At 43.5% G+C, this 26,206-nt stretch overlaps 1 protein-coding gene across 1 annotated transcript; it reads left to right on the top strand.

Moving 5' to 3' along the window:
- LOC120024460 (estrogen-related receptor gamma-like) lies at positions 1–24,329 on the top strand. The gene is made up of 7 exons (XM_038968708.1): positions 1–233; positions 333–490; positions 1,173–1,289; positions 8,731–8,841; positions 9,556–9,738; positions 23,598–23,867; positions 24,085–24,329. The coding sequence occupies exons 1-7, from the start codon at positions 1–3 to the stop codon at positions 24,327–24,329; spliced, it is 1,317 nt and encodes a 438-aa protein (XP_038824636.1).
- The last annotated feature ends 1,877 nt before the right edge of the window (positions 24,330–26,206 follow it).

Raw genomic sequence — 26,206 nt, 5'->3', positions numbered from 1 at the left:
ATGTCGGTGAGGGGCTTGGACACCTCCTGTCCCCCCATAAAGCGCGAGCCCTCCAGCCCCAGCCCCAGCTTCCAGGGGGACAGCCCATCCCAACCCAGCCCTGAAGGTTCCTCCTCAGACACCAACTCCAGCTTTGGTCTCCTGGGCAAGAGTCACAACCACACCAACGGCTTGGACTCACCAGGGCTCTACGGACACACAGCGGGCATGGGGAACAATGGAACAGCCAACAGGTGTGTGTGTAGGGGTTTATGCTTGGGTGCATGTACCATACAGTATGTGTGTCTAACCCCTTTCTCTCTCTCTCTCTCTCTCTTTCTCTCTTCCATCAGGCGGTTTGGTGGTGAGGATGGCCAGGTGAAGTGTGAGTTCTTGCTGGATTCTGTGGCTAAGAGGCTGTGTCTAGTGTGTGGAGATGTGGGGTCAGGGTACCACTACGGAGTGGCCTCCTGTGAGGCCTGCAAGGCTTTCTTCAAGAGGACCATCCAGGGTAAGACACTTACAATAATTCACATGAACACTTGTGTGTTACAGTATATATGGACAGACACCAGAGGTGTATGGCTTTGTACTGGTAAACCTCCAGTAGGCTGATAAGTTCCTAGTTCCTGTTTTAGTATCAACACCTGATCAACTCTAAGGACGCAAGCTTACAGGTTTCCTTACAGTGTGTGTTTGTATGTGTGTCTCATCCATATGTTTGCAGCATGTTGTGTGGATTTTTTAACGTGATTGTCTGTGACTGTGCCTGTTCCAGGGTCATGGCCCTCGTGTAGTTTAGGCTCCTTAAGCCTCCTGCACATGCAAATAGACATACCCAGGCTCAAAGTTCATACCTGGATGTCTGTCAGATCATTTTATTATATTAGATCAGGTGATCAGATGCGTCCTGATTTTAATAGGATGTGGCAGCTCAGAGTGCTGCTGATTAGCTGACTTCCAGGAAATATTCATACTTTTCCTCGTTGGAGTTTCCTGTGTCTTTTCAGCATCTTGTTTGTTTTTGAGTGGTTGAATGAAAGGTTTTAGAAGTGACAGACAAAATTGTCCCATTTCTTGACTGTATTTTTGTCTCTCCATCTCTCCCTCGCTACCTCTCACCTCTCTGTCTTTACATGTTTCTCTATATTTCTCTCTATCTATCCCCCCTCTCCTTTCTTTCCCACCCACAGGTAACATTGAGTACAGCTGCCCGGCCACCAGTGAGTGTGAGATCACCAAGCGGAGGAGGAAGTCGTGCCAGGCCTGTCGCTTCATGAAGTGTCTCAACGTGGGCATGATGAGAGAAGGTGAGGAAGGAACTTCTCTACTCCTCAAAGCCAAATAAATGTACTCCTCTATGTACCTTTAAAAATAAACTGAGCGTAGAAAAGCTTGTTAATTCCACTTCAATTAGTGTAGATGAAGGGGAGGAGACAGGTAAAGAAAAAATGTTAAGCCTTGAGACAATTGAGACATGGATTGTGTGTGTGTGCCATTCAGAGGGTGAATGGGCAAGACAAACGATTTAAGTGCCTTTGAACGGGGTATGGGAGTAGGTGCCAGGTGCACCGATTTTAGTGTATAAAGAACTGCAATGATGCTGGGGTTTTCACTCTCAACACTTTCCCGTGTGTGTCAAGAATGTTCCACCACCCAAAGAACATCCAGCCAACTTGACACAACTGTGGGAAGCATTGGAGTCAACATGGGCCAGCATCCCTGTGGAACACTTTTGACACCTTGTATAGTCCATGCCCTGACAAATTGAGGCTGTTCTGAGGGCAAAGTGGGGGAGGGGGGTGAAACTCAATATTAGGAAGGTGTTCCAAATGTTTGATATACTCAGTGTACACAATCCATGTCTCAATTGTCTCGAGACTTAAAAATCCTTCTTTAACCTGTCTCCTCCCCTTCATCTAAACTGATTGAAGTGGATTTAACAATCGACATCAATAGGGGATCATATTTTTCCCCTGGATTCACCTGGTCAGTCTATGTCATGGAAAGAGCAGGTGTTCATAATGTTTCTGTATCCCAGTGGATCTTTATCTGTTCAGTACTATAACAGTGTTTTAATTCAATGAAGAAGAACTACAAATCAAGATCTAGAATATCTTTGTGGATCCAGACTCCCTCTACACAAATAGATTTGCCAACATATGGAGACCTGTTGTCTTAACTTCAGAGGGAAATGTAATCCCTTTGCCTGTTTAACAGGTCCAGCCCCTTAGTGCCTGCTAGCATTACTGCTCAGTTTTCATTTATGGTGTTAGCAGAACAATGCCCAGTATCTTTATAGGACGCTACTGGTTACGGTACCTCCGAAATAGAAAATGGCTATCTGCCAGAGTATGTGTGTGTGAACATGTCTTTATCCTCTTTCTCTCAGACATACAGTCTCTTTTCCGATGTGTCACACTACTCACACATGCGCAGAATAGAAATAGATGATCTGGAACAACAGACATATCTTACATTCTACATCTTTAGCCCCTAGAGTCTCTGGAGAGTTTTATGGTGAGTGTCTGGGGCAGCGGTCTCATGGAGTGTGTGGCTGCCGGTGACATATTGTTGGCCAAAAATAGAAGAGACCCAAAAAGGCAAAGCTTCACTGTATGAACCACTTATTGAAGGCCGCGTGTGAGCAACCGACAGCTGTTTATCAAAAGGAGAGAGAGAAAGAGAGAGGAGAGAGATAGAGAGAGAGAAGGAACGAGAGTTTACTGCTACCTGCTCCCTCCCCCTTCAGCTCACCAGCTTTGATTTAATCAGCCCCTCAACCAGGGTGAGAAGATCCAGCATCTGTCTATAGTCAGCCCTTGTGTGTGTGTGTGTGTTTGTGTGTGTGTGTGTGTGTGTCTCCTTTTTTAATTAGCTTATTTTTAATAGGGGAAGGGCATCTCCAGCACCCAGTTCTGGCTCCTATAGCAATTCACCCCCCACCCCCTCGTAAATTCCTCCAGATGCCTTGTGGGATTTCTGGACCTCCATGAAATGTGAACCGCGCCTCGTAACTCCCGTCGTAACCCCCCTGGTAGCGGTTCTCGCAACGTGCCTCATCGTGCATGGTAACGCCCCTCTTCCTCTGGGGGGCTGCAGTAAAGGTAGAGACAGGGTGGTGTGACTTATAACAGAGAGAGAGGTCCATGTCAGCACAACACACAGCTAAAGGACAGAGACCCTTGGTCTAGAATGGAGACCTGAATAAAATTGGATTGAGCACGGAATCAGTGTTCTGTTTCACAATTCAGTAGGGCAGTGGACTAACAAACATTCTAATTGTTCCACTACTTGGAACACTGTTCTTACCTCATGTGGTTGAATCAGAAAAATGACTTTATGCATACTGTCTCCCCTGAGCAGTGTGCATCTATCAGGTTTTTCCTTGTGTGTCGACGAGGATATGACAGCTAATCATATCACATAGCACTAATCACATGGAAGACTTAATATAAGTTTTGGGCACACTGTTGAAATAGAATGAGTAGATTTTTAATTTTATTAGGTAAGGTCTTATTATATACACAAAAATAGCTCCATTCTTTAGTTTGTTTATCTCTTTAAAGAATAAGAGCTTTTGACATCCTTTCATGACCCAGTGCCTGACTAACAAGCTTGCAGTAGGCTAATTAGTAAGGGCATTCGTTGACATCAGACCATTATCCGAGGCAGCTTAGGATAGTCGCCTGTCAGTGGCTGAGCTACTACACATACAGTACATGCAGATGGCTATGTGTCAGGTCTCTCCCAGGGGAAATGATGTCATGTAGAATGACGATCCGGGTCAGTTCTCTTGTGCTCAGTGGATATCCGTGCTCTTGATCCCGTTGGGTGTGTTTTGGGAATGTGTAAAGCCCCCTTCGAAAGGTGCAGGGGGACTTCAAACAGGGGCGAGGGCAGAGGGGGGAGGGGGGGTGACCCAACACCCGCCACCTTATCGGAACCCTCAGATCTCTCCGACACAGAGAGGTGTGTGTGTGTGTGTGTGTGTGTGTGTGTGTGTGTGTGTGTGTGTGTGTGTGTGTGTGTGTGTGTGTCTGTGTTTGTGTCTGTGTCTGTGTCTGTGTCTGTGTCTGTGTCTGTGTGTGTGTGTGTGTGTGTGTGTGTGTGTGTGTGTGTGTGTGTGTGTGTGTGTGTGTGTGTGTGTGTGTGTGTACACTGTTATCCTCCAGGGCTATTCTTGTCCCTTTGGTTGTCAGCACATTCCTCTCTGAAGAGTTACACTTAGCTCAGATGCCTATGAGTAACTCTTTGACCATCCTCATACACACACGCACGCACGCACGCACGCACGCACGCACGCACGCACGCACGCACGCACGCACGCACGCACGCACGCACGCACGCACGCACGCACGCACGCACGGACGGACGGACGGACGGACGGACGGACGGACGGACGGACGGACGGACGGACGGACGGACGGACAGACAGACAGAACAAACCTTACTGCCTTTAATACACCTATTGCTCCTTTGCTTTCATATAATCCAATGTGTGTCAACACAGTGAAATCCTTCCCTACACACACACTCATCACCCGTCACAAACTTCAAACTGGAGCTCCTGCCAACCGCTAGACTTATCCAGACTGTGTTTCTGACCACAGTGGAAGGACTGACATCACTAAAGGTCCAGGGGTCCTAGCTTACCCATCTGTCCAATCCTTAATACCCCTCTCATCTCCTCAGGCCTCCGTGTCCAATCCTTAATACCCCCACTCACCCCTTAACCCTCGCCCCTCTTATCTTACTATTGAGGGACTATTGATTTGTTAGGAATATGAAACCCCTGACCCTAGCCTCAACCCTAACTCTAGCCCCAACCCAAGCTCTAGCCCCAACCCAAACTTTAACCTCAACCCTAACTCTAACCTCAAACCTAACTCTAACCTCAACCCTAACTCTAACCTCAAACTTACTCTAGCCTCAACCCAAACTCTAGCCCCAACCCAAACTCTAGCCCAAACCCAAACTCTAACCTCAACTCTAACTCTAGCCTCAACCCTAACTCTAGCCTCAAACCTAATTCTAGCCTCAAACCTAATTCTAACCTCAAACCTAACTCTAACCTTAACCCTAACTCTAGCCTCAACCCTAACTCTAACCTCAAACCTAACTCTAACCTCATGCCTAACTCTAGCCCCAGCCCCAGCCCTAACTCTAACCTCAACTCTAACCTCAACTCTAACTCTAGCCTCAAGCCTAACTCTAGTCTCAACCCTAACTCTAGCCTCAAACCTAACTCTAACTCTAGCCTCAAACCTAACTCTAACCTCAACTCTAACTCTAGCCCCAACTCTAACTTTAGCCTCAACCCTAACTCTATCCTCAACCCTAACTCTAGCCTCAAGCCTAACTCTAACCTCAACCCTAACTCTACCCTCAACTCTAACTCTAGCCCCAACCCTAACTCTAACCTCAACTCTAACTCTAGCCTCAAACCTAATTCTAGCCTCAAATCTAACTCTAGCCCCAACCCTAACTAGCCCCAACCCTAACTCTAACCTCAACTCTAACTCTAGCCCCAGCCCTAACTCTAACCTCAACTCTAACTCTAGCCCCAACCCTAACTCTAACCTCAACTCTAACTCTAGCCCCAACCCTAACTCTAGCCTCAAGCCTAACTCTAGCCCCAACCCTAACTAGCCCCAACCCTAACTCTAACCTCAACCCTAACTCTAGCCCCAACCCTAACCCTAGCCCCAACCCTAACTCTAGCCCCAACCCTAACACTAGCCCCAACCCTAACTCTAACCTCAACTCTAACTCTAGCCTCAACCCTAACTCTAGCCCCAACCCTAACTAGCCCCAACCCTAACTCTTGCCTCAACCCTAACTCTAGCCCCAACCCTAACTCTAGCTTCAAACCTAACTCTAGCCTCAACTCTAACTCTAGCCTCAACCCTAACTCTAGCCCCAACCCTAACTCTAGCCTCAACTCTAACTCTAGACTCAACTCTAACTCTAGCTTCAACACTAACTCTAGCCCCAACCCTAACTCTAGCCTCAACCCTAACTCTAGCCCCAACCCTAACTCTAGCTTCAAACCTAACTCTAGCCTCAACCCTAACTCTAGCCCCAACCTTAACTCTAGCCTCAACCCTAACTCTAGCCTCAACCCTAACTCTAGCTTCAACCCTAACTCTAGCCCCAACCCTAACTCTAGCCTCAACCCTAACTCTAGCCTCAACTCTAACTCTAGCTTCAACACTAACTCTAGCCTCAAACCTAACTCTAGCCTCAACCCTAGCTCTAGCCTCAACCCTAACTCTAGCTTCACGTCCATATCCTGGCTCAAACCTAACTCTAGCCTCAACCGTAACCCTAACCTCAACCGTAACCCTAACCTCAACCGTAACCGTAACCCTAACCTCAACCCTAACCCTAACCTAACCCTAGCCTCAACCGTAACCCTAACCCTAACCTCAACCCTAACCCTAACCCTAACCTCAACCCTAACCCTTACCCCTCATGCTAATAAAAGCTCTCTCAAGTCAAGATTCTCTTTGGAGGCGTATAGGGTATCACTGGATGGTGGAATGTGAGTATGGTATTGGCACTGACCCTGGAACTGATCCTGTATATAGCTTACTTACTTTCTCGTGTTCTTCTTCTTTCTATTTCTCGTGTGTTTTTGTTCTACCTTACTTTTTTTTATAGTACCACTGCATTGTTGGGAAAGAGCAAGCAAGAAAGGAATTTCCCTGTACTAGTGAACGTGACATAAAACATTTGAAACTTGAACTATGTGCGTATGTGCATGTATGTGCGTGTCCGTGTGTGTTGGTGTGTGTATGTAAAGGGACCGCTGTGACCAGCCCCCACCATGTTTCCCTTCTTACCCCCTAACCTTGCTGTTAGCTCCTCATCTCCATGGCGATAAGGTTACCGCTGAGCTTGTTAAGATGACCCTGTAACATATTGTGTTACAGGGTTGATGTTGCTATGCCAGCAATGTGACTTCTCTCTAAGGCTCCCTATAATCTTAGAGATGTCACGAGGGAGAAATGTCAATCAAATGAACTTGAATAGTGCATCACTCTCCTGGTTTTGACATTAGGGTAGTCTGCTAAACAGAAGTACTGTGTTTTAGTGTACAGTCGTGGCCAAAAGTTTTGAGAATGACACAAATATTAATTTCCACAAAGTTTGCTGCTTCATTGTCTTTAGATACTTTTGTCAGATGTTACTATGAAACACTGAAGTATAATTACAAGCATTTCATAAGTGTCAAAGGCTTTTATTGACAATTACATGAAGTTGATGCAAAGAGTCAATATTTGCAGTGTTGACCCTTCTTTTTCAAGACCTCTGCAATCCATCCTGGCATGCTGTCAATTAACTTCTGGGCCACATCCTGACTGATGGCAGCCCATTCTTGCATAATCAATGCTTGGAGTTTGTCAGAATTTGTGGGTTTTTATTTGTCCACCCGCCTCTTGAGGATTGACCACAAATTCTCAATGGGATTAAGGTCTGGGGTGTTTCCTGGCCATAGACCCAAAATATCAATGTTTTGTTTCCCGAGCCACTTAGTTATCTTATGGCCTTATGGCAAGGTGCTCCATCATGCTGGAAAAGGCATTGTTCATCACCAAACTGTTCCTGGATGGTTGGGAGAAGTTGCTCTCGGAGGATGTGTTGGTACCATTCTTTATTCATGGCTGTGTTCTTAGGCAAAATTGTGAGTGAGCCCACTCCCTTGGCTGAGAAGCAACCCCACACATGAATGGTCTCAGGATGCTTTACTGTTGGCATGACACAGGACTGATGGTAGCGCTCACCTTGTCTTCTCCGGACAAACTTTTTTCCCGGATGCCCCAAACAATCGGAAAGGGGATTCATCAGAGAAAATGACTTTACCCCAGTCCTCAGCAGTCCAATCCCTGTACCTTTTGCAGAATATCAGTCTGTCCCTGATGTTTTTCCTGGAGAGAAGTGGCTTCTTTGCTGCCCTTCTTGACACCAGGCCATCCTCCAAAAGTCTTCGCCTCACTGTGCGTGCAGATGCACTCACACCTGCCTGCTGCCATTCCTGAGCAAGCTCTGTACTGGAGGTGCCCCGATCCCGCAGCTGAATCAACTTTAGGAGACGGTCCTGGCGCTTGCTGGACGTTCTTGGGCGCACTGAAGCCTTCTTCACAACAATTGAACCGCTCTCCTTGAAGTTCTTGATGATCCGATAAATGGTTGATTTAGGTGCAATCTTACTGGCAGCAATATCCTTGCCTGTGAAGCCCTTTTTATGCAAAGCAATGATGACGGCACGTGTTTCCTTGCAGGTAACCATGATTGACAGAGGAAGAACAATGATTCCAAGCACCACCCTCCTTTTGAAGCTTCCAGTCTGTTATTCGAACTCAATCAGTATGACAGAGTGATCTCCAGCCTTGTCCTCGTCAACACTCACACCTGTGTTAACGAGAGAATCACTGACATGATGTCAGCTGGTCCTTTTGTGGCAGGGCTGAAATGCAGTGGAAATGTTTTTGGGGGATTCAGTTCATTTGCATGGCAAAGAGGGACTTTGCAATTAATTGCAATTCATCTGATCACTCTTCATAACATTCTGGAGTATATGCAAATTGCCATCATACAAACTGAGGCAGCAGACTTTGTGAAAATTAATATTTGTGTCATTCTCAAAACTTTTGGCCACGACTGTACATTTGTGTGTGTGTTTTAAATGTACCTAAATGTGTGTGTGTGTCTCTCTCTCGCTCTCTCTCCCTTTGTCTCACTCAGGTGTGCGTCTGGACCGGGTCCGTGGGGGCAGACAGAAGTACAAGAGAAGGATAGACTCTGAGAACAGCCCCTACCTCAACCCTCAACACGGCCTGCCACAGAAGAGAACATGTAAGAATCAGCGGCTGAAAAGCACCCTATTGTCATACTTGAGTAAAAGTAAAGATAAAATAAGAAAATTACTCAAGTAAAAGTGAATGTCACCCAGTAAAATACTACTTGAGTAAAAGTCTAAAAGTATTTGGTTTGAAATATACTTAAGTATCAACAGTAAATGTAATTGCTAAAATATACTTAAGTAACAAAAGTAAAAGTATGAATGATTTCAAATTCCTTATTTTAAGTAAACCAGACAGCATCATTTTCTTGTTTATTTAAATTGAGAGATTGCCAGGGGCACACTCCAACACTCAGACATAATTTTCAAATGAAGCGTGTGTTAAGTGAGTCCGCCAGATCAGAGGCAGTAAGGATGACCAGGGATGTTTTCTTGATAATTGTGTGAATTTGATCATTTTCCTGTCCTGCTAAGCATTCAAAATGTAACAAGTACTTTCTGGTGTCAGGGAAAAGGAATGGAGTAAAAAGTGTATGTGGAGTAAAAGTATAAGTTGTCAGAAATATAAATAGTAATGTAAAGTACAAAAAACTACTTAAGTAGTACTTTCAAGAAAATAAAACACACTCTCCCTTTCTTTCTTTTGTACTCTCTTGCTTGCTCTCACTGTCTTTGTCTCTAATGACATTCTCACATTTGTGCGTTTAGATATTAATAAAGTATATTTTCAATCTCTCTCTCTCTCTCTCTCTGTCTCTGTCTTTCAGTTCCTCTAGGTGGTCTGGCAGAGAATAAGGTGGTCTCTCTCCTGCTGGTGGCTGAACCAGAGAGTATCTTTGCCATGCCGGACCCCACCGTCCCCGACAGTGACATCAAAGCCCTGACCACACTTTGTGACCTTGCCGACCGCGAACTGGTGGTCAACATCGGCTGGGCCAAACACATCCCAGGTAGGAAAACACACAGACACACATACATGGGTATACACACACACACAAACACACACACACACGGGCATAAACACACATCATTTTCAATAAGACTCTTATCAGCTCAGAGTGGAGATTGTTGCGCCCTGTGTTGGATTAAGACTTTAGTCCAGAAACAGTGTGTGTGTGTGTGTGTGTGTTTGTGGTTGTGTGTGTGTGTGTGTCTGTGGTCTGCGAAGCAAAAGTAAGAATGTGATACTTGAACATGCGCCAGAGTCTAGTGCTACCTGAAAGTATTAGCAGTAGTTTCCTTCAAAACCTTAATGTGGCAGTGTCGCCATCTGTTTGACAAAAATACTCTTAAATACTCTTCGGGCCAGACGTCACTGTGGAAAAGAGGCCACAAAACATGTAATGTTGTTATGATTTTCAGTTTGCTTCCATACGACTGGGTTCACATTTGTCTCCAGGGATCACAAGGAAAAATAGGATAAAACAATTGCTATGTGTATTTACAGTCCCTTTCTCCAAATGGATTACTCATTTACCTAGCTCTTATCGATAGCCCTTATCAATGTATAAATTACAGTGCATGGAGATCATATCAGAAAAAAGATAGTAGATGCTTTTTCCACTTGGAACCGGCAGGTTCGATAGACCTTATTCATGGTTTCCTCACGTGTGAAGGTGGTGGAATTATTAGGGAATTAGGTCAAGGTCAGAACACACCGTATCTGTAGACACACCTCCGCCACACCTTCATTTATTAAATCTCCACCCCAAATGAATAGCGGGTGAATAGCATGCTATTCTCATGCTTAAATTCAAGGTCAGAATATGTGGAGAGAGAAAAGTGCACACAAATGGAATTAAGTTCCATTTACGACTGCTCAACTTGGGTCTGAATTACCCCCTTAATGTTTCTGCCCTTCGTCCCAAAGGATATTCCCCGCTGCTAAGAGAAGTCTTTAGGGAGAACTTCAGGATTAGGGCTCTCCTGGATGGAAGCATTGGAAGCAAGAGAAGCTGAACATCTAGATTAGTGTTGTCCTGGATGGAAGCATTGGAAGCAAGAGAAGCTGAACATCTAGATTAGTGTTGTCCTGGATGGAAGCATTGGAACCAAGAGAAGCTGAACTTCTAGATTAGGGCTCTCCTGGATGGAAGCATTGGAAGGAAGAGAAGCTGTTTAAGCCTATTAAGATTAAGCTATGGTTTAGTTATGTATTGACCACACATATGAACCATCGGACACACACACTGATGGTGAAGATAAAGAGGAAAGAGGCCATATATCTTCAGCCCCTTCGTTTAGTTTGCATTCCACTCTGTGGATCCATGGTTGAGCTTGTGACAGCCCCCTGGTTTCTCTCTCTGTCTCTCTCTCTCTCTGTCTGTCTCTGTCTCTGAATTCAATTCAATTAATTTCAATTCAAAGGACTTTATTAGCATGGGAAACGTGTGTTTACATTGCCAAAGCAAGTGGAATAGACAATAAACAAAAAGGGAAATAAACAAGGGAAATAAACATACGTTTTAAAACAATATAGACATTTCAAATGTTATATTATTGGCTATTTACAGTGCATTTGGACAGTATTCAGACCTCTTGACTTTTTCCACAATTTGTTACGTTACAGCCTCATTCTAAAATGGATTAAATATCAATTTTTTCCTCATATATCTACACACAATACATCATAATGACAAAGAGAAAACAGGTTTTTAAACATTTTTGCAAATGCATTAAAAATAAACAACTTAAATACCTTATTTACATCCAGTACCAGTCAAACGTTTGGACACACCTACTCATTTAAGGGTTTTTATTTATTTTTACTATATTCTACATTGTAGAATAAGAGTGAAGACATCAAAACTATAAAATAACACATATGGAATTATGTAGTAACCAAAAAAGTGTTAAACAAATAAAAAATATATGTTATACAGTTGAAGTCGGAAGTTTACATATACTTAGGTTGGAGTCATTAAAACTCGTTTTTCAACCACTTCACAAATTTCTTGTTAACAAAATATAGTTTTGCCATTATTTTGAGTCAATTGGAGGTGTACCTGTGGATGTATTTTAAGGCCTACCTTCAATCTCAGTGCCTCTTTGCTTGACATCATGGGAAAATCAAAATAAATCAGCCAAGACCTCAGAAAAAATATTGTAGACCTCCACAAGTCTGATTCATCCTTGGGAGCATTTTCCAAACACCTGAACGTACCACGTTCATCTGCACAAACAATAGTACGCAAGTATAAACACCATGGGACGATGCAGCCGTCATACTGCTCAGGAAGGAGACACGTTCTGTCTCCTAGAGATTAATGTACTTTGGTGTGAAAAGTGCAAATCAATCCCAGAACAACAGCAAAGGACCTTGTGAAGATGCTGGAGGAAACAGGAACAAAAGTATCTATTTCCGATCCGTCCGGTGACGCAACTTAGGAAATGGCTGCCTAGTTTTTCATACTGCACATCGGTTGGGTATTTCCCCCCCTAAATTCAAGTATTTACTCTGAGCATTATAGTAATTTACGCAAAATGGAAAAGGGGAAAATAGGAAAAGGTTGCGGAGCTACAACAACAGCCCATAACAAGACAGCAGAAGATATAATCGTCGATGAACCCGAGATGGCTAATGCTAGCGCAAATAAGATGGCAGCAGCAAAAGAACCCTCATTTCATGAGGTGATGAAGGAGGAATTGCGCGAGGCGCTCACAGGCTTACGAGAGGAACCTCCAGAAGATGTAAGAAAATAACTAAATGAGTTCAAGAAGGACATTAACCAGAAACTTGAAGAAAACAAATTAGAACTTCACAGCATATCTACAAGAATGGGGGACGCAGAACAGCGCATTGGGGAAACGGACACATGGAACTTCGCAGTCAAGGAAATACGGATCTTGAACTGTCACTGAAAAGCCAACACGCACTACAGGCAAGAGTGACAGAACTCGAAGGTTTCTCACGTCGAAACAACATTAGACTTTATAATGTAGTAGAGGGCGCAGAAAAAGACTCTATTCCCAAATTCGTGGAGGGTCTATTCAAGGACATACTTGAAGACGACACTGACCTGGGAATCGAGAGAGCACACCGAGCTCTGGCCTCAAAACCCTCCAGCGGCGCCCCACCAAGATCCATAGTAGTACGGTTCCTAAAATTCTCAGTCAAAGAGAAAGTCTTACATGCAACCTGGAAAAAGCCTGTTAACTTCCAAGGCCAACGAGTGTTCTTTGATCATGACTACGTGGGAGAGATACTGAAAAGAAGGAAAGAATACACCCCCATTAAGAAAGCACTTAAAGAGAAGGGTATTCGCTTCCAAACACCATTCCCGGCAAAAATGCGGGTATTTCTGAAAAATGGCCCGGTTACATACGAGCATGCACACGAGGCGGCTGAGGACCTGAAGTCAAGGGGCTTCCCAGTGGAGTATACCACCAGGAGAAAGGCGACATCACCAGCGGAAAAACTCAAGCAGGCTCTCCCATGGATCGTTGTCGACAAGCAGGGTCATGTAGAAAGAGGGAAACCATCTCGGCGAGAGGACGTTCACATCCGAGAGAGACTCAGGCATTTCCAACGGGAAGATGGAAGACACTAAATCGGATTTAACAGAATTAATAGTTACCGCGAGCTGTTAAGATTTTGGGTTGTTACGGTTGACATTGCAATAGGTAAAATAGTTCCCCTATTTACCCCCAATGCTGAACAAGGGTGAGTAGCCAAAAGTATGTGTTCTTTATGAACACACTAAGTAGCGTCACGTTAATAACATATATATTAGCTAAGGATTAATGACACATTGACAACGGGGCGACAGAAGGGCATATCAAGGGGAGGATTCATGATATGCACGCATGACCGATATAGTTTTCACTTGTAATTAACCGATGTGTATAAGCGACGAAATAGGCGCCCTTATTATTTTCGGTTCCACCAGGTCTTGTTTGTGACTACGTCACGCATTTTCATATCTGAGCGAGGGGCCCATCCTGCGGACAGGCTCATCCCCTCAAACCCCAGAGGCAAGAGACAGTCCTCTGACATGGGAGTCCAAATACCAAAGTATTTTCCCACTTTGGTTTACTTTATTATCGTTCTTGATTTTTCGTTCATTTTTAGGCTCATGATAAGCAGTCAGATATGGTGCACAGTTTTTTTTTATTGATATCGATGCATCATCGGGAATTTAAGGTCAAAAGTCTCAATGTAAACGGACTGGGGAGTGCCATAAAGAGAAGTAAGGTAATAGCAAAGATGAAACGGGAGAGAGTTGACATACTATTCTGGCAGGAAACTCACTTATCCACACCTGAACACGAGAAACTCAAGAAAATGGGATATAGGAACACTTTTTTTCTTCTTACAAAATGGGTAGAAGGGGAGTTGCGATCTTGATCCCAAATTCAGTTAATTTTGAGTTTATGTCAGAAATAAAAGACAAGGAGGGTAGATTTATACTTGTTAAATGTAAACTGGATAACAAGGAAGTTACATTATTTAATGTATACGCACCCCCAGGGTGTGACATGGTCTTCTACGGGATGGTGTTTGATTTAATTGCCACAGAAACCTCTGGCACTCTTATCTGTGGAGGGGATTTGAACACAATTCTAAACTCAAAATTGGACAGCACAAATCAAAATTGGAAAATGAGTCTAGTTGCTAAAAAGATCAATAGGATACTGCAGGATCTAGGACTGCTCAATGTATGGCGTGACACCCACAAGACCGATAAGGAATATACTTTTTACTCAGCCCGCCACACTGAATACTCCATGTTAGACTACTTTTTTTATGTACAGTGCAGATAGACACAGGCTTAAGGATTGTAGGATTGGGCAGAGCGACTTATCAGATCATAAGGGAGTTTACCTTACTCTACACATTGATAGCGATCCAAGAAATACTACATGGAGACTTAATACAAGCATGCTGAATGATCCAGCATTCAAGGAATCAATAAAGACAGAATTGAACATCTATCTGGAGAATAATGATAATGGGGAAGTATCTCCTGCTATACTGTGGGATGCAGCTAAGGCGGTTATTAGAGGAAAGATCATAGCCACATCATATCTCAAGAAAAAGATTAAAGGACAGAAACTGCTGAAATTACAGGAAACCCTAAGAAACTTAGAACAATCTCATAGTCAATACAAAGACCCTCTTATATTACCAGAGATTCAAAAGGTAAAACAGGAAATTGGCCAGATTTATAGAGAAGAAGTAGAGAAAAAGCTTAGGTTCCTGAAACAACAATATTATGAAGCAGGCTCAAAGGCAACCAAATTACTAGCATGGAGACTCAGGAAACAACAAGCACAGAATACCATTTTGATACAGTGCATCAAAACACTGTATTCATGTTCAAGATAAATGGACATTTGACACGAACTATAAAATTAGAGCGAGGGGCAAGACAAGGCTGTAATCTTTCACCCACGCTCTTCTCCTTGTACCTCGAACCATTAGCACAGGCAATAAGACAGGACCCAACCTTAGAGGGAATAACAATAAGAGGCAGTGAACATAAGATATGCATGTATGCTGATGACGTTCTGTTATTCCTTAAAGACCCAGGCTCAAGCGTACCTAGATTGATGGATGTTTTACAAACATTTGGAACATATTCAGAGTATGTGCTTAACGTACACAAGACCCAAGACCTAGTATATAATTCTACCCCACAGGAAGAGCTGAAGAGCAGGTATAACTTCCACTGGACCTCTTCATCCATTAAATATCTTGGAGTATATCTACCAAAAGATACAGCCAAACTTTATTGCATGAATTACGATCACATCAACAAGAAAATATATGATGACCTAGACAGGTGGAATTCACTTCCCTTAGATCTTAGTAGTAGAATTGAAACAATCAAAATGAACATCCTGCCGAGGTTACTGTATTTGTTCCAGTCAGTGCCCGTAGAAATCCCACCTAAACAGTTTAGTGATAAACGGATATCAAGGTTTATCTGGAACAGTAAGAGACCAAGAACTAAATATACAACATTACAATTACCAAGAAACTGTGGGGGTATGGCCGTACCAAACCTAAAATATTGTTATGTGTCGGCCCAATTGAGACCTCTGGTGTGTTGGTGCAATTCAGAATACGAATCCAAATGGAAAGACATGGAGACTACTTTGACAGAGATACCCATACAGAGACACACATACAGAGACACCCAGACAGAGACTACTTTGACAGAGACACCCATACAGCCAGTTTTGTGAAATAAGGACATGGTAATAGAAATATACAATAGACTAAATCAGTGGATTAATTTCTCTCTGAAGACATGTTTAGGGTAGTTAAGCAAAATCATTTAGACAGAGAGATCAAACTGCTGAGTTGGCCCGCATACGACCCCAGCTTCATCCCTGCAATTCAGGACAGCAGATTTAAACAATGGACGCAGAAAGGCATCACATCATTCAGTACAATTATAAGGAATGGGAACCTAGATCACTTCCAGGACCTAAGTAAAAAGCATGGCTTGGATAAACAAGATTTTTACAGATACCTACAAGATCGACACTATTTCTTAAGGGAGATAAAAGTGACTGACCCTCGAGCACCTCCAAAATTAATCCAAGTATTCACTAACGCATACAACTTGGGGAGTAACAAAAAAACTATTTCAAATCTCTACTTGGGTATTCAAACCTCAAAGAAACATTCTACAAACTATATTAAAAAGAAATGGGAGGAGGAACTTAACATTAAAATAACTGATGAAACATGGTTGAACATATTAGAGACTCAACAAAGCTCCACCAACTCAAGGTCATGGAGAGAATTATTTTGGAAGAATGTTATACGTTCCTTCATAACACCTAAACTGAAATCAAAACAGACTGGCTCCCTACACCCTTGTTGGCCACCCGAAACGTTTGACCCAAGTTAAACAATTTAAAGGCAATGCTACCAAATACTAATATAGTGTATGTAAACCTCTGACCCACTGGGAATGTGATGATAGAAATAAAAGCTGAAATAAATAATTCTCTACTATTATTCTGACATTTCACATTCTTTAAAAAAAGTGGTGATCATAACTGACCCAAGACAGGGATTTTTTACTAGGATTAAATGTCAGGAATTGTGAAAAACTGAGTTTAAATGTATTTGACTAAGGTGTATGTGAACTTCCGACTTCAACTGTATTTTAGATTCTTCAAAGTAGCCACCCTTTGCCTTGATGACAGCTTTGCACACTCTTGGCATTCTCTCAAACAGTTTCACCTGGAATGCTTTTCAACAGTCTTGAAGGCATTTTCACATATGCTGAGCACTTGTTGGCTGCTTTTCCTTCACTCTGCGGACCAACTCATCCCAAACCATCTCAATTGGGTTAAGGTCAGGTGATTGTGGAGGCCAGGTCATCTGATGCAGCACTCAGTCACTCTCTTTCTTGGTCAAATAGCCCTTACACAGCCTGGAGGTGTGTTTTGGGTTATTGCTCTGTTGAAAAACAAACAATAGTACCACTAAGCGCAAACCAGATGGGATGGCGTATCGCTGCAGAATGCTGTGCTAGCCATGTTGGTTAAGTGTGTGTTCAATTCTAAATAAATCACTGACAATGTCACCATCAAAGCACCCCCACACCATCACACCTCCTCGTCCATGCTTCATGGTGGGAACCACACATGAGGAGATAATCTATTCACTTACTCTGCGTCTCACAAAGACACGGCAGTTGGAACCAAAAATCTCCAATTTGGACTCATCAGACCAAAGGACAGATTTCCACTGGTCTAATGTCAATTGCTTGTGTTTCTTGGCCCAAGCAAGTCTCTTCTTCTTATTGGTGTCCTTAGTAGTGGTTTCTTTGCAGCAATTTGACCATGAAGGCCTGATTCACACAGTCTCCTCTGAACAGTTGATGTTGAGATGTGTCTGTTGCTTGAACTCTGTGAAGCATTTATTTTGGCTGCAATCTGAGGCTGGTAACTCTAATGAACTTATCCTCTGCAGCAGAGGTAACTCTGGGTCTTCCTTTCCTGTGGCGGTCCTCATGAGAGCCAGTTTCATCATAGTGCTTGATGGTTTTTGCGACTGCACTTGAAGAAACTTTCAAAGTAATAGACATTTTCCAGATTGACTTACCATCATGTCTTAAAGTAATGATGGACTGTCATTTTTCTTTGCTTATTTAAGCTGTTCTTGCCATAATATGGACTTGGTCTTTTACCAAATAAGGCTATCTTCTGTATACCACCCCTACGTTGTGACAACACAACTGCTAAAACGCATTAAGAAGGAAAGAAAGGCGCACCTGTTAATTGAAATGCATACCAGGTGACTACCTCATGAAGCTGGTTGAGAGAATGCCAAGAGTGTGCAACGTTGTCATCAAGGCACACACCTGTCTATATAAGGTCCCACAGTTGACAATGCATGTCAGAGCAAAAAGTCATGAGGTCGAAGGAATTGTCCGTTGAGCTCCGAGACAGGATTGTGTCGAGGCACAAATCTGGAGAAGGATACCAAAACATTTATGCAGCATTTAAGGTCCCCAAGAACACAGTGGCCTCCATCATTCTTAAATGGATGACGTTTGGAACCACCAATACTCTTCTTAGAACTGGCCGCCCGAACAAACTGAGCAATCGGGGGAGAAGGGCCTTGGTCAGGGACGTGACTCTGACAGAGCTCGAGAGTACCTCTGTGGAGATTGGAGAACCTTCCAGAAGGACAACCATCTCTGCAGCACTCCACCCCACTTGGAGTTTGCCAAAAGGCACCTAAAGACTCCCATGAGAAACAAGATTCTCTGGTCTGATGAAACTAAGATTGAAATCTTTGACATAAATGCCAAGTGTCACATCTCGAGGAAACCTGGCACCATCCCTACGGTGAAGCATGGTGGTGGCAGCATCATGCTGTGGGGATGTTTTTCACCGGCAGGGACTGGGCGACTAGTCAGGATCGAGGGAAAGATGAACAGAGCAAATCACAGAGAGATCCTTGATGAAAACCTGCTCCAGAGTGCTCAGAACCTCAGACTGGGGCGAAGGTTTACCTTCCAAAAGGACAACGACCCTAAGCACACAACCAAGACAATGCAGGAGTGGCTTCGGGACAAGTCTCTGAATGTCCTTGAGTGGCCCAGCCAGAGCCCAGACTTGAACCCAATCTAACATCTCTGGAGAGACCTGAAAATAGCTGTGCAGCAATGCTCCCCATCCAACCTGACAGAGCTTGAGAGGATCTTGACAGAGCTTGAGAAGAATGGGAGAAACTCCCCAGATACATGTGTGTCAAGCTTGTAGCGTCATACCCAAGAAGACTCGAGGCTGTAATCACTGCCAAAGGTGCTTCAACAAAGTACTGAGTAAAGGGTCTGAATACTTATGTAAATGTGATATTTCCATTTTTTATTTTCAATACATTTGCAAAAATGTCTAAAAATCTGTTTTTGCTTTGTCATTATGGGCTATTGTGTGTAGATTGATGAGGGAAAAAAACAATTGAATTAATTTTAGAATGAGCTTTAACGTAACAAAATGTGGGACTGTACAATGTTGTAACAATGTGCAAATAATTGAATTATGAAAGGGAAAATAAATAAACGGTTAAATACAGGTTGTATTTCTAATGGTGTTTGTGCTCTTTCGGTTGCCCTTTTCTTGTGGCAACAGTTCACAAATATTGCTGCAAATCTCTGTCTGTCTCTCTCTCCTCCCCTCTGATTTGATGTACAGTATACATGTACATTGTGGATACATGGATGACCTTGTGAGAGACCCCTAGTCTCTCTCTCTGTCACTTTATTTATGTATATTTACATTTGTCTCTGTCTCTCTCTCTCTATGTCTCTCTCTCTCTCGCTGTCTCTCTCTATGTCTCTCTCTCTCGCTCTCTCTCTCTCTCTCTGTCTCTCTCTCTCTCTCTCTCAGTTTGGTAAGTCTTTGTTTTGGAAAGGCCCTTGGGCGTCGGCCAGCTGTGTTGATCTGGGCTAACTGGGAAAACTAGCCCCTCCCACAACTACACCCATGGTGACAGTCAGGCTCAGATAACTGTCTAACTGTCCTGCCTCTGTTGGGCAAACAATGTCAGATCCCTTTTAATATACTTTAGGTATGTTTCATTTTCCAGTTGAATTTCCTTACGTAAGTACTGTTACATAATTTGTCAAGGTACACAAGCATTTAGAAATCGAATGACTTTCCCCAGAAAGATGACAGCCAAGTAGAGAGCAGTGGAGGTAGATATGGCCATATGTGGCTCAATTCAGGAAGGTGAACTTACATGTATGTCGAATTTTCAAGTTTGCCTTTTTTTGGTAACATTTTATAAAAGTACAAACTCAGAGCTTCAAAATGGTATATCATACACTGCAGTTGAGGGGGGAAATGTAAATGAGCTAAACTTGTTATCACACTTTTGAGACAAGTAGGAGACAAATTGCCCTTGAATGATTTTCACGTTTTCTAGAGAGCCCTTCTTTGTTTCCGCCCATTCAGGATCATTCATACCCTCTTAAGCCATAGCCCCACCCATCTCTTTAAGATTTCACATGTAAACACATGAGTGAGCATGGCATTGTCATCCAGAAAGTAGTCTGTCTAATATCCCCCTCCATTATCTCAGCTAATCATGGATCCTGCCTTTCTCCCGATATACTGTAGCTCGGTGCTTTCTCCTTGGCTAAACTAGGCTATTTACTAGGTCTAGCTAGGCATTTTGATTCACATTTATGGATCCCATACAAGTTTGTAATTAAGGCATAGGAAAGTTCACATTTTCAAGAAAACATTTATGTCAGAAATGATATATACAGGACCAGTCAAAAGATTGGACACACATACACATTCAAGGGTTTTATTTATTTTTACTATGTTCTACATTGTAGAATAATAGTGAAGACATCAAAGCTATGAAATAACACATATGGAATCATGTAGTAACCAAAAAACGGTTGAACAAATCAAAATATACTTTATATTTTAAATTCTTCAAAGTAGCTACCTTGTGACAACACAACTGATTGGCTCAAATGCATTAAGAAGGAAAGAAATTCCACAAATTAACTTTTAACAAGGCGCACCTGTTAATTGAAATGCATACCAGGTGACTACCTCATGAAGCTGGTTGAGAGAATGTCAAGTGTCACGTGTGCTCCCTTTCCGGCCTCTAGGTCACCAGGCTGCTTGTTATGGCGCACACCTGTCACCATCGTTATGCGCACCTGCGCGTCATCAGACTCACCTGGACTCCATCACTTCCCTGATTACCTTCCCTATATATGTCAGTCCCTTTGGTTCCTTCCCCAGGCGTCATTGTTTCTGTTCCGGTGTCATGTCTGTGTGTTGTTTGTGTTTCTTGTTTGTATTTAGTTGTGTTTATTTATTAAACCATCACTACCTGAACTTTCTGACTCTCAGCGCACATGTTACACCAAGAGTGTGCAAAGCTGTCATCAAGGCAAAGGGTGGCTACTTTGAAGAATCTCAAATATCAAATATATTTTTATTTGTTTAACACTTTTTTGGTTACTACATGATTCCATATGTGTAATTATTCTAAATTGCAGAAAATAGTAAAAATTAAGAAATACGCTGGAATGAGTAGGTATGTCCAAAGTTTTGACTAGTACTGTATATATAATTAACATCCCTACTGTGAAGTAGGAAATGGCGTCAAACACCCCCGGTCCTGAATTCGATCACATATATCCAGTATCTCTTTCCCCAAGCTTTTTCTCTCTCTCACTCAGATGAAAGTATTTTGGCTATATCAGCAGTTAATGTCCTGTTCACACCAAAAACATCACCAGGGAAACACCTGTGTTTTTGTTAACGCTTGTCCAGTAATGCTTACACAACAAGCTGCCTAAGCAGGTGTGTGTGTGTGTGTGTGTGTGTGTGTGTGTGTGTGTGTGTGTGTGTGTGTGTGTGTGTGTGTGTGTGTGTGTGTGTGTGTGTGTGTGTGTGTGTGTGTGTGTGTGTGTGTGTGTGTGTGTGTGTGTGTGTGTGTGTGTGTGTGTGTGTGTGTGTGTCTTTCCTGATCAGCACTTTCTTCGTTCTCAAAGAACGAAGAGCAACAAAGCGTTCCCCTCCTGAATGCCTTGAAACTCTTCTTCTCTGCTTGTCACCAGTGTTTACTGTCAGAGTGGGAGTCTAACCTAGTCAGTCACATGGATGTGTGTATTTGTAGCCCTTTGCCAGTGGAGTGTTTGTCTGTCTGGAGGAGTGGAGCAGCCATGGGAAACAACCACCGACACAGACACACCAGGGACCCACTTGAGGGGATAATGGAGAGAGAGAAACTGAGAGAGAGCGAGAGAGAGAAACTGAGGATGAGCGAGTGGGAGGCCGATAGCGAATGAGCAAGAAGGCAAGAGAGAGAGATAGAGTCAGCGAGATGTTGCGAGAGGGGAAGAGAGATACAGTAGATAAGGACAGAGTGATGAGGGACAGAGAAAGAGAGAGAAAGTAGTCTCAGCTCTAGACCCCTGGTAGCACCGTAATGGGGGTGTCACATCAGCTCTGTTTGAGTGGCAGGCTGCGGCCCATGGCTGGGGGAACCAGTGTCCTGGCAGAGGGGCCCAGGCTGTCTTTGCTACTGCCCTGGGGGAGGTTAGTCCAGCTCGGCCACTCAGCACCCTGTCCCCCCCGCCCCTTCCCCTGTCTGGTCCTGTCATGGAGACTGACGTTGATTCTGTCTGAGGGCTATGCTGGGAGAAGATGAGCTTGGCTTAAGACCCTCTCTCACACCACACTTTGGCCTTTTTTAGGCTGCTGTAAGCTGGCTGTGAAGTTATTATGTGTGTGTTTCTGTAGGGGCACAGCTGAATCCTTCCAGCCCAGATAACCCTCTCAAATTGAAGCCTGTACGCCTGTATCATTGTTCCAAGCGCTCCTCATACCCTAACCCTTAACTACAGCGTTGAGAATGACATCCCATGGACTAACTGCTCTGGGTTAAGTTAGAGAACCTCTTTGTCTCTGCCGGCTTTGTCTTGTCTCTGCGGGACAGAGGACGTCTCTGATGCTCCTTTATGTGTCCCCTTATGTGTGTCCATGTAGAGGTGTCCTCAAAGACAACGACACACACACAGACTCACACAATGCTTCTCCTTCTCCTCTGCTGAGCGATCGTTCTGTACCGGAATGCTGATCCCTATCAACCAATGAAAGAGTCTGCAGACAGCGTTCCAATCAATCTGGGAGAGATAAGAGAGGAGCGGGAGCCACAGGCTTCCACATGGCAATTGTAAAAGCACCCGACCCTGATAAGAATCACTGATGGTGTAAAAAAAATAAGAAAAAGCCTTCCCCTCCTCCTCTTCCTTTCCCTCCATTCTGTAAAACTAATCTTCTGGTTTTTAATTATGCTGTGTGTGTGTGTGTGTGTGTGTGTGTGTGTGTGTGTGTGTGTGTGTGTGTGTGTGTGTGTGTGTGTGTGTGTGTGTGTGTGTGTGTGTGTGTGTGTGTGTGTGTGTGTGTGTGTGTGTGTGTGAGGAGACTACAGATTGAGTGGATCTAATCATGCTCACATGGGGGTGTATCTGTTTGTCAAAGGGAGTGTCTTTATTGGATTGACAACTTATGGGCTTTCACTATTCAACTGTTCCACACCGCTGCCTCCGCCCCTCTAGCCTCAACTGACCCCTCATCCAATGACCCTTCGGTTGACCTTGGTCTAATAATTCCAATGGGTCCAGCCATTCTGACTAAAACCATCACAATTCTATTTTCAAATGCCAATGTTTTTATTTTTGGGTTGTATTTTTTCGATGAATGTATGTCTTTAAAATTGTCCTTCCCCTCTTTGGCCTCCCTAATTAGACCTAGCTAAAACTAAAAACTCTACATCTCTCCTCCGTCCCCCTTTCTTCAGGTTTCCCCTTGCTCTCGCTGGCAGACCAGATGAGTCTACTGCAGAGTGGATGGATGGAGATTCTGATCCTGCGTGTGGTGTTTCGCTCGCTGGCCCTAGAGGATAAGCTGGTGTATGCTGAGGACTACATCATGGATGAGGAGCAGTCCAAACTGGCAGGTGTACTGGACCTAAACAACACCATACTGCAGCTGGTGAAGAAATACAAAGCCATGAGGATTGACAAGGAGGAGTTTGTTGTCCTCAAGGCAATCTCACTGGCTAACTCAGGTATGGAACTTCACTGTGTTGGTGTAATTGAGGTTGAGTTAGGCATGTATTTTCCAATGGCTATTTGTCTTTTCTGGCGTTCAATCTCTGCATATATGCCAACATCATCTCACAATATCATCCTTCCCCTGCCCTATCTATGTTCCTCCCTATCCATCTGCCTTCCCCACTCCCCTGCTCCCTCTCTCCCCCGCTCCCCCGCTCCCTCTCGCCACAGACTCCATGCAGATAGAAGACGTGGAGGCAGTCCAGAGTCTCCAGGATGTGCTCCATGGGGCCCTGCAGGACTACGAGAGTGCCCAGCACACGGAGGACCCTCGGCGGGCAGGCAAGCTCATCATGACCCTGCCCCTGCTCCGGCAGACGGCCGCCAGGGCTGTGCAGCACTTCTGCAGCATCAAGCAGGACGGCCGTGTGCCCATGCACAAACTGTTCCTGGAACTGCTGGAGGCCAGGGCCTGACCAGCCACGTGGGACTAGGATCACATAGAGGAAGGATAGGGTAGTGATGTCATAAAGGTCAAGATTAATGCAGGAAGTGGTACTGTGCTGGAAGAACAGAGTGAACAGCAATGAGGGGACCTGAACGGAGACAAAATGGCTCCTCTGTGAAGTTACTATTAAGTAATTGTTGTCCAATCCTTCTTTATGTCATTCTGGGACTGTTGTGAGTTTGACACGGCTAACACAGCCCTGCTCGCCATTACAAACTCAGGAGGAGAGGAGAAAGGACTGACATCACCTAAGTGACAGGGATAACTGCCTTATGAGGGATCTTGATGGCAGTTCTTAATATAAACTTAAGCAGTGCTAGTGAAATGAAGAAAGACCCAAAACTTGAAGATCCTCTAGGATTATTATTTGTGTGAAACCAGCTCTAAGCCTGTTCATCTTGCATTGTAGTGCTTGAATAACTTTTCTTTTTTATATAAAATGAACTGTGGACAGGCTTGCCAAAGAACGGTGTGACACACTTAGTCAAAGGATGCAGCAAGCGGTCACAATAACGTATGTAAGGCACTCACCTATAATAAGTTAGGGAACTTGATTTAATTGAAATATTTTCAAGGAAATACTTTAAGTAACTGTAACTCATTTTATTTAACCTTTATTTAACTAGGCAAGTCAGTTAAGAACAAATTCTTATTTTCAATGACGGCCTAGGAACGGTGGGTTAACTGCCTTGTTCAGGGGCAGAACGACAGATTTTTACGTTGTCAGCTCGGGGATTTGATCTTGCAACCTTTCGATTACTTGTCCAACACTCTAACCACTAGTCCACCTGCCGCCCCAATGATTATGAAGGTGAGGGGAGATATTGAAAAAAGGCCTATATTCAATCAGCTCAAGAGTTAACCGCGAAAGCAGACGCCCGCATAGCGGATGTTTTGGTGGAGTCGGAGGTGGAACTGTCAAATCGGTGAGCAGCTGCTCTTCCGATCATTGTCACGAAGCCACACCCACTGGCGTTAGAAGTTCAGAAATAAAACGTGTAGAAAGCTATATAGAAATAATGATGCTCAAATGTAAAAATCATTCAACTAAATAATGAGGGTTTCTATCATCCTAATGGAGGTGTAGATTACATCTCACATTCCACTGTTGAACTTGTAAAGAAGGCTGCATGGGTTTTCAGATAATGTGACTCGGTGCAGCCAATGGCAGTGTCCGATTTAGGTATAATGCCGGGAGCCACTTGTGGATTTGACAGCTCTTAGCGCAGTTCCATCTCCAACACCATCAAAACAGCCGCTACGCAGATGTCAGCTAAAGCAGATCTGATTGAATAGAGCCCTAAAATGTATTTATTGTTGGCTTGATTATTTTGTTGTTTTGTTTTTTATTTACCAGTGTGGCATTAACGAAGAATATTAAAGGAATAAATACAGATCATTTTCTAAAGATGAAGTCATTTTGTTTTAATAAGTAATTAAAAGATTTTGTACTAGCTTCACTACTTCACTCATGGCACTGATACCTGTACTATACCATAGCATCTAAGGCAATATAATAACGTGATGTACAGTACTTGACATTGAACCGTGCATTTTTTGCATTGAGTTGTAGATTACACACTGTGCAAAGAACCTCTTTTCTTTCTTATGATGAACATCTGGTGGTGGTATTTCAAACGTGTCTCTGTGTTTCTGTTTCAGAGAGTAGAAACCTTGGAGAATCATAAATGGTCAAATTAATGGAAACTAAATCGGTAGGAATGTGAAAACAGCTTTTAACTCGCTGTACTTTACGGACAACTGTATTTTTATTTGCTCTAGCTGTGCGGAATAATCTGTATATTTTTGTGACAAAGTATATCATAAAGTGTGATCCAGCAATAC

Source organism: Salvelinus namaycush, chromosome 29 (assembly GCF_016432855.1).
Source record: "Salvelinus namaycush isolate Seneca chromosome 29, SaNama_1.0, whole genome shotgun sequence".
In the NCBI taxonomy this organism is placed as follows: Eukaryota; Metazoa; Chordata; class Actinopteri; order Salmoniformes; family Salmonidae; genus Salvelinus; species Salvelinus namaycush.
This window is presented reverse-complemented; position numbering and strand designations above follow the sequence as displayed.

Coding starts and splice junctions, on each gene's coding strand:
- LOC120024460 (XM_038968708.1), top strand. CDS start 1: ATGTCGGTGAGGGGCTTGGACACCTCCTGTCCCCCCATAAAGCGCGAG. Junction 234..332: donor AACAATGGAACAGCCAACAG/GTGTGTGTGTAG, acceptor CTCTTCCATCAG/GCGGTTTGGTGGTGAGGATG. Junction 1,290..8,730: donor CGTGGGCATGATGAGAGAAG/GTGAGGAAGGAA, acceptor TGTCTCACTCAG/GTGTGCGTCTGGACCGGGTC.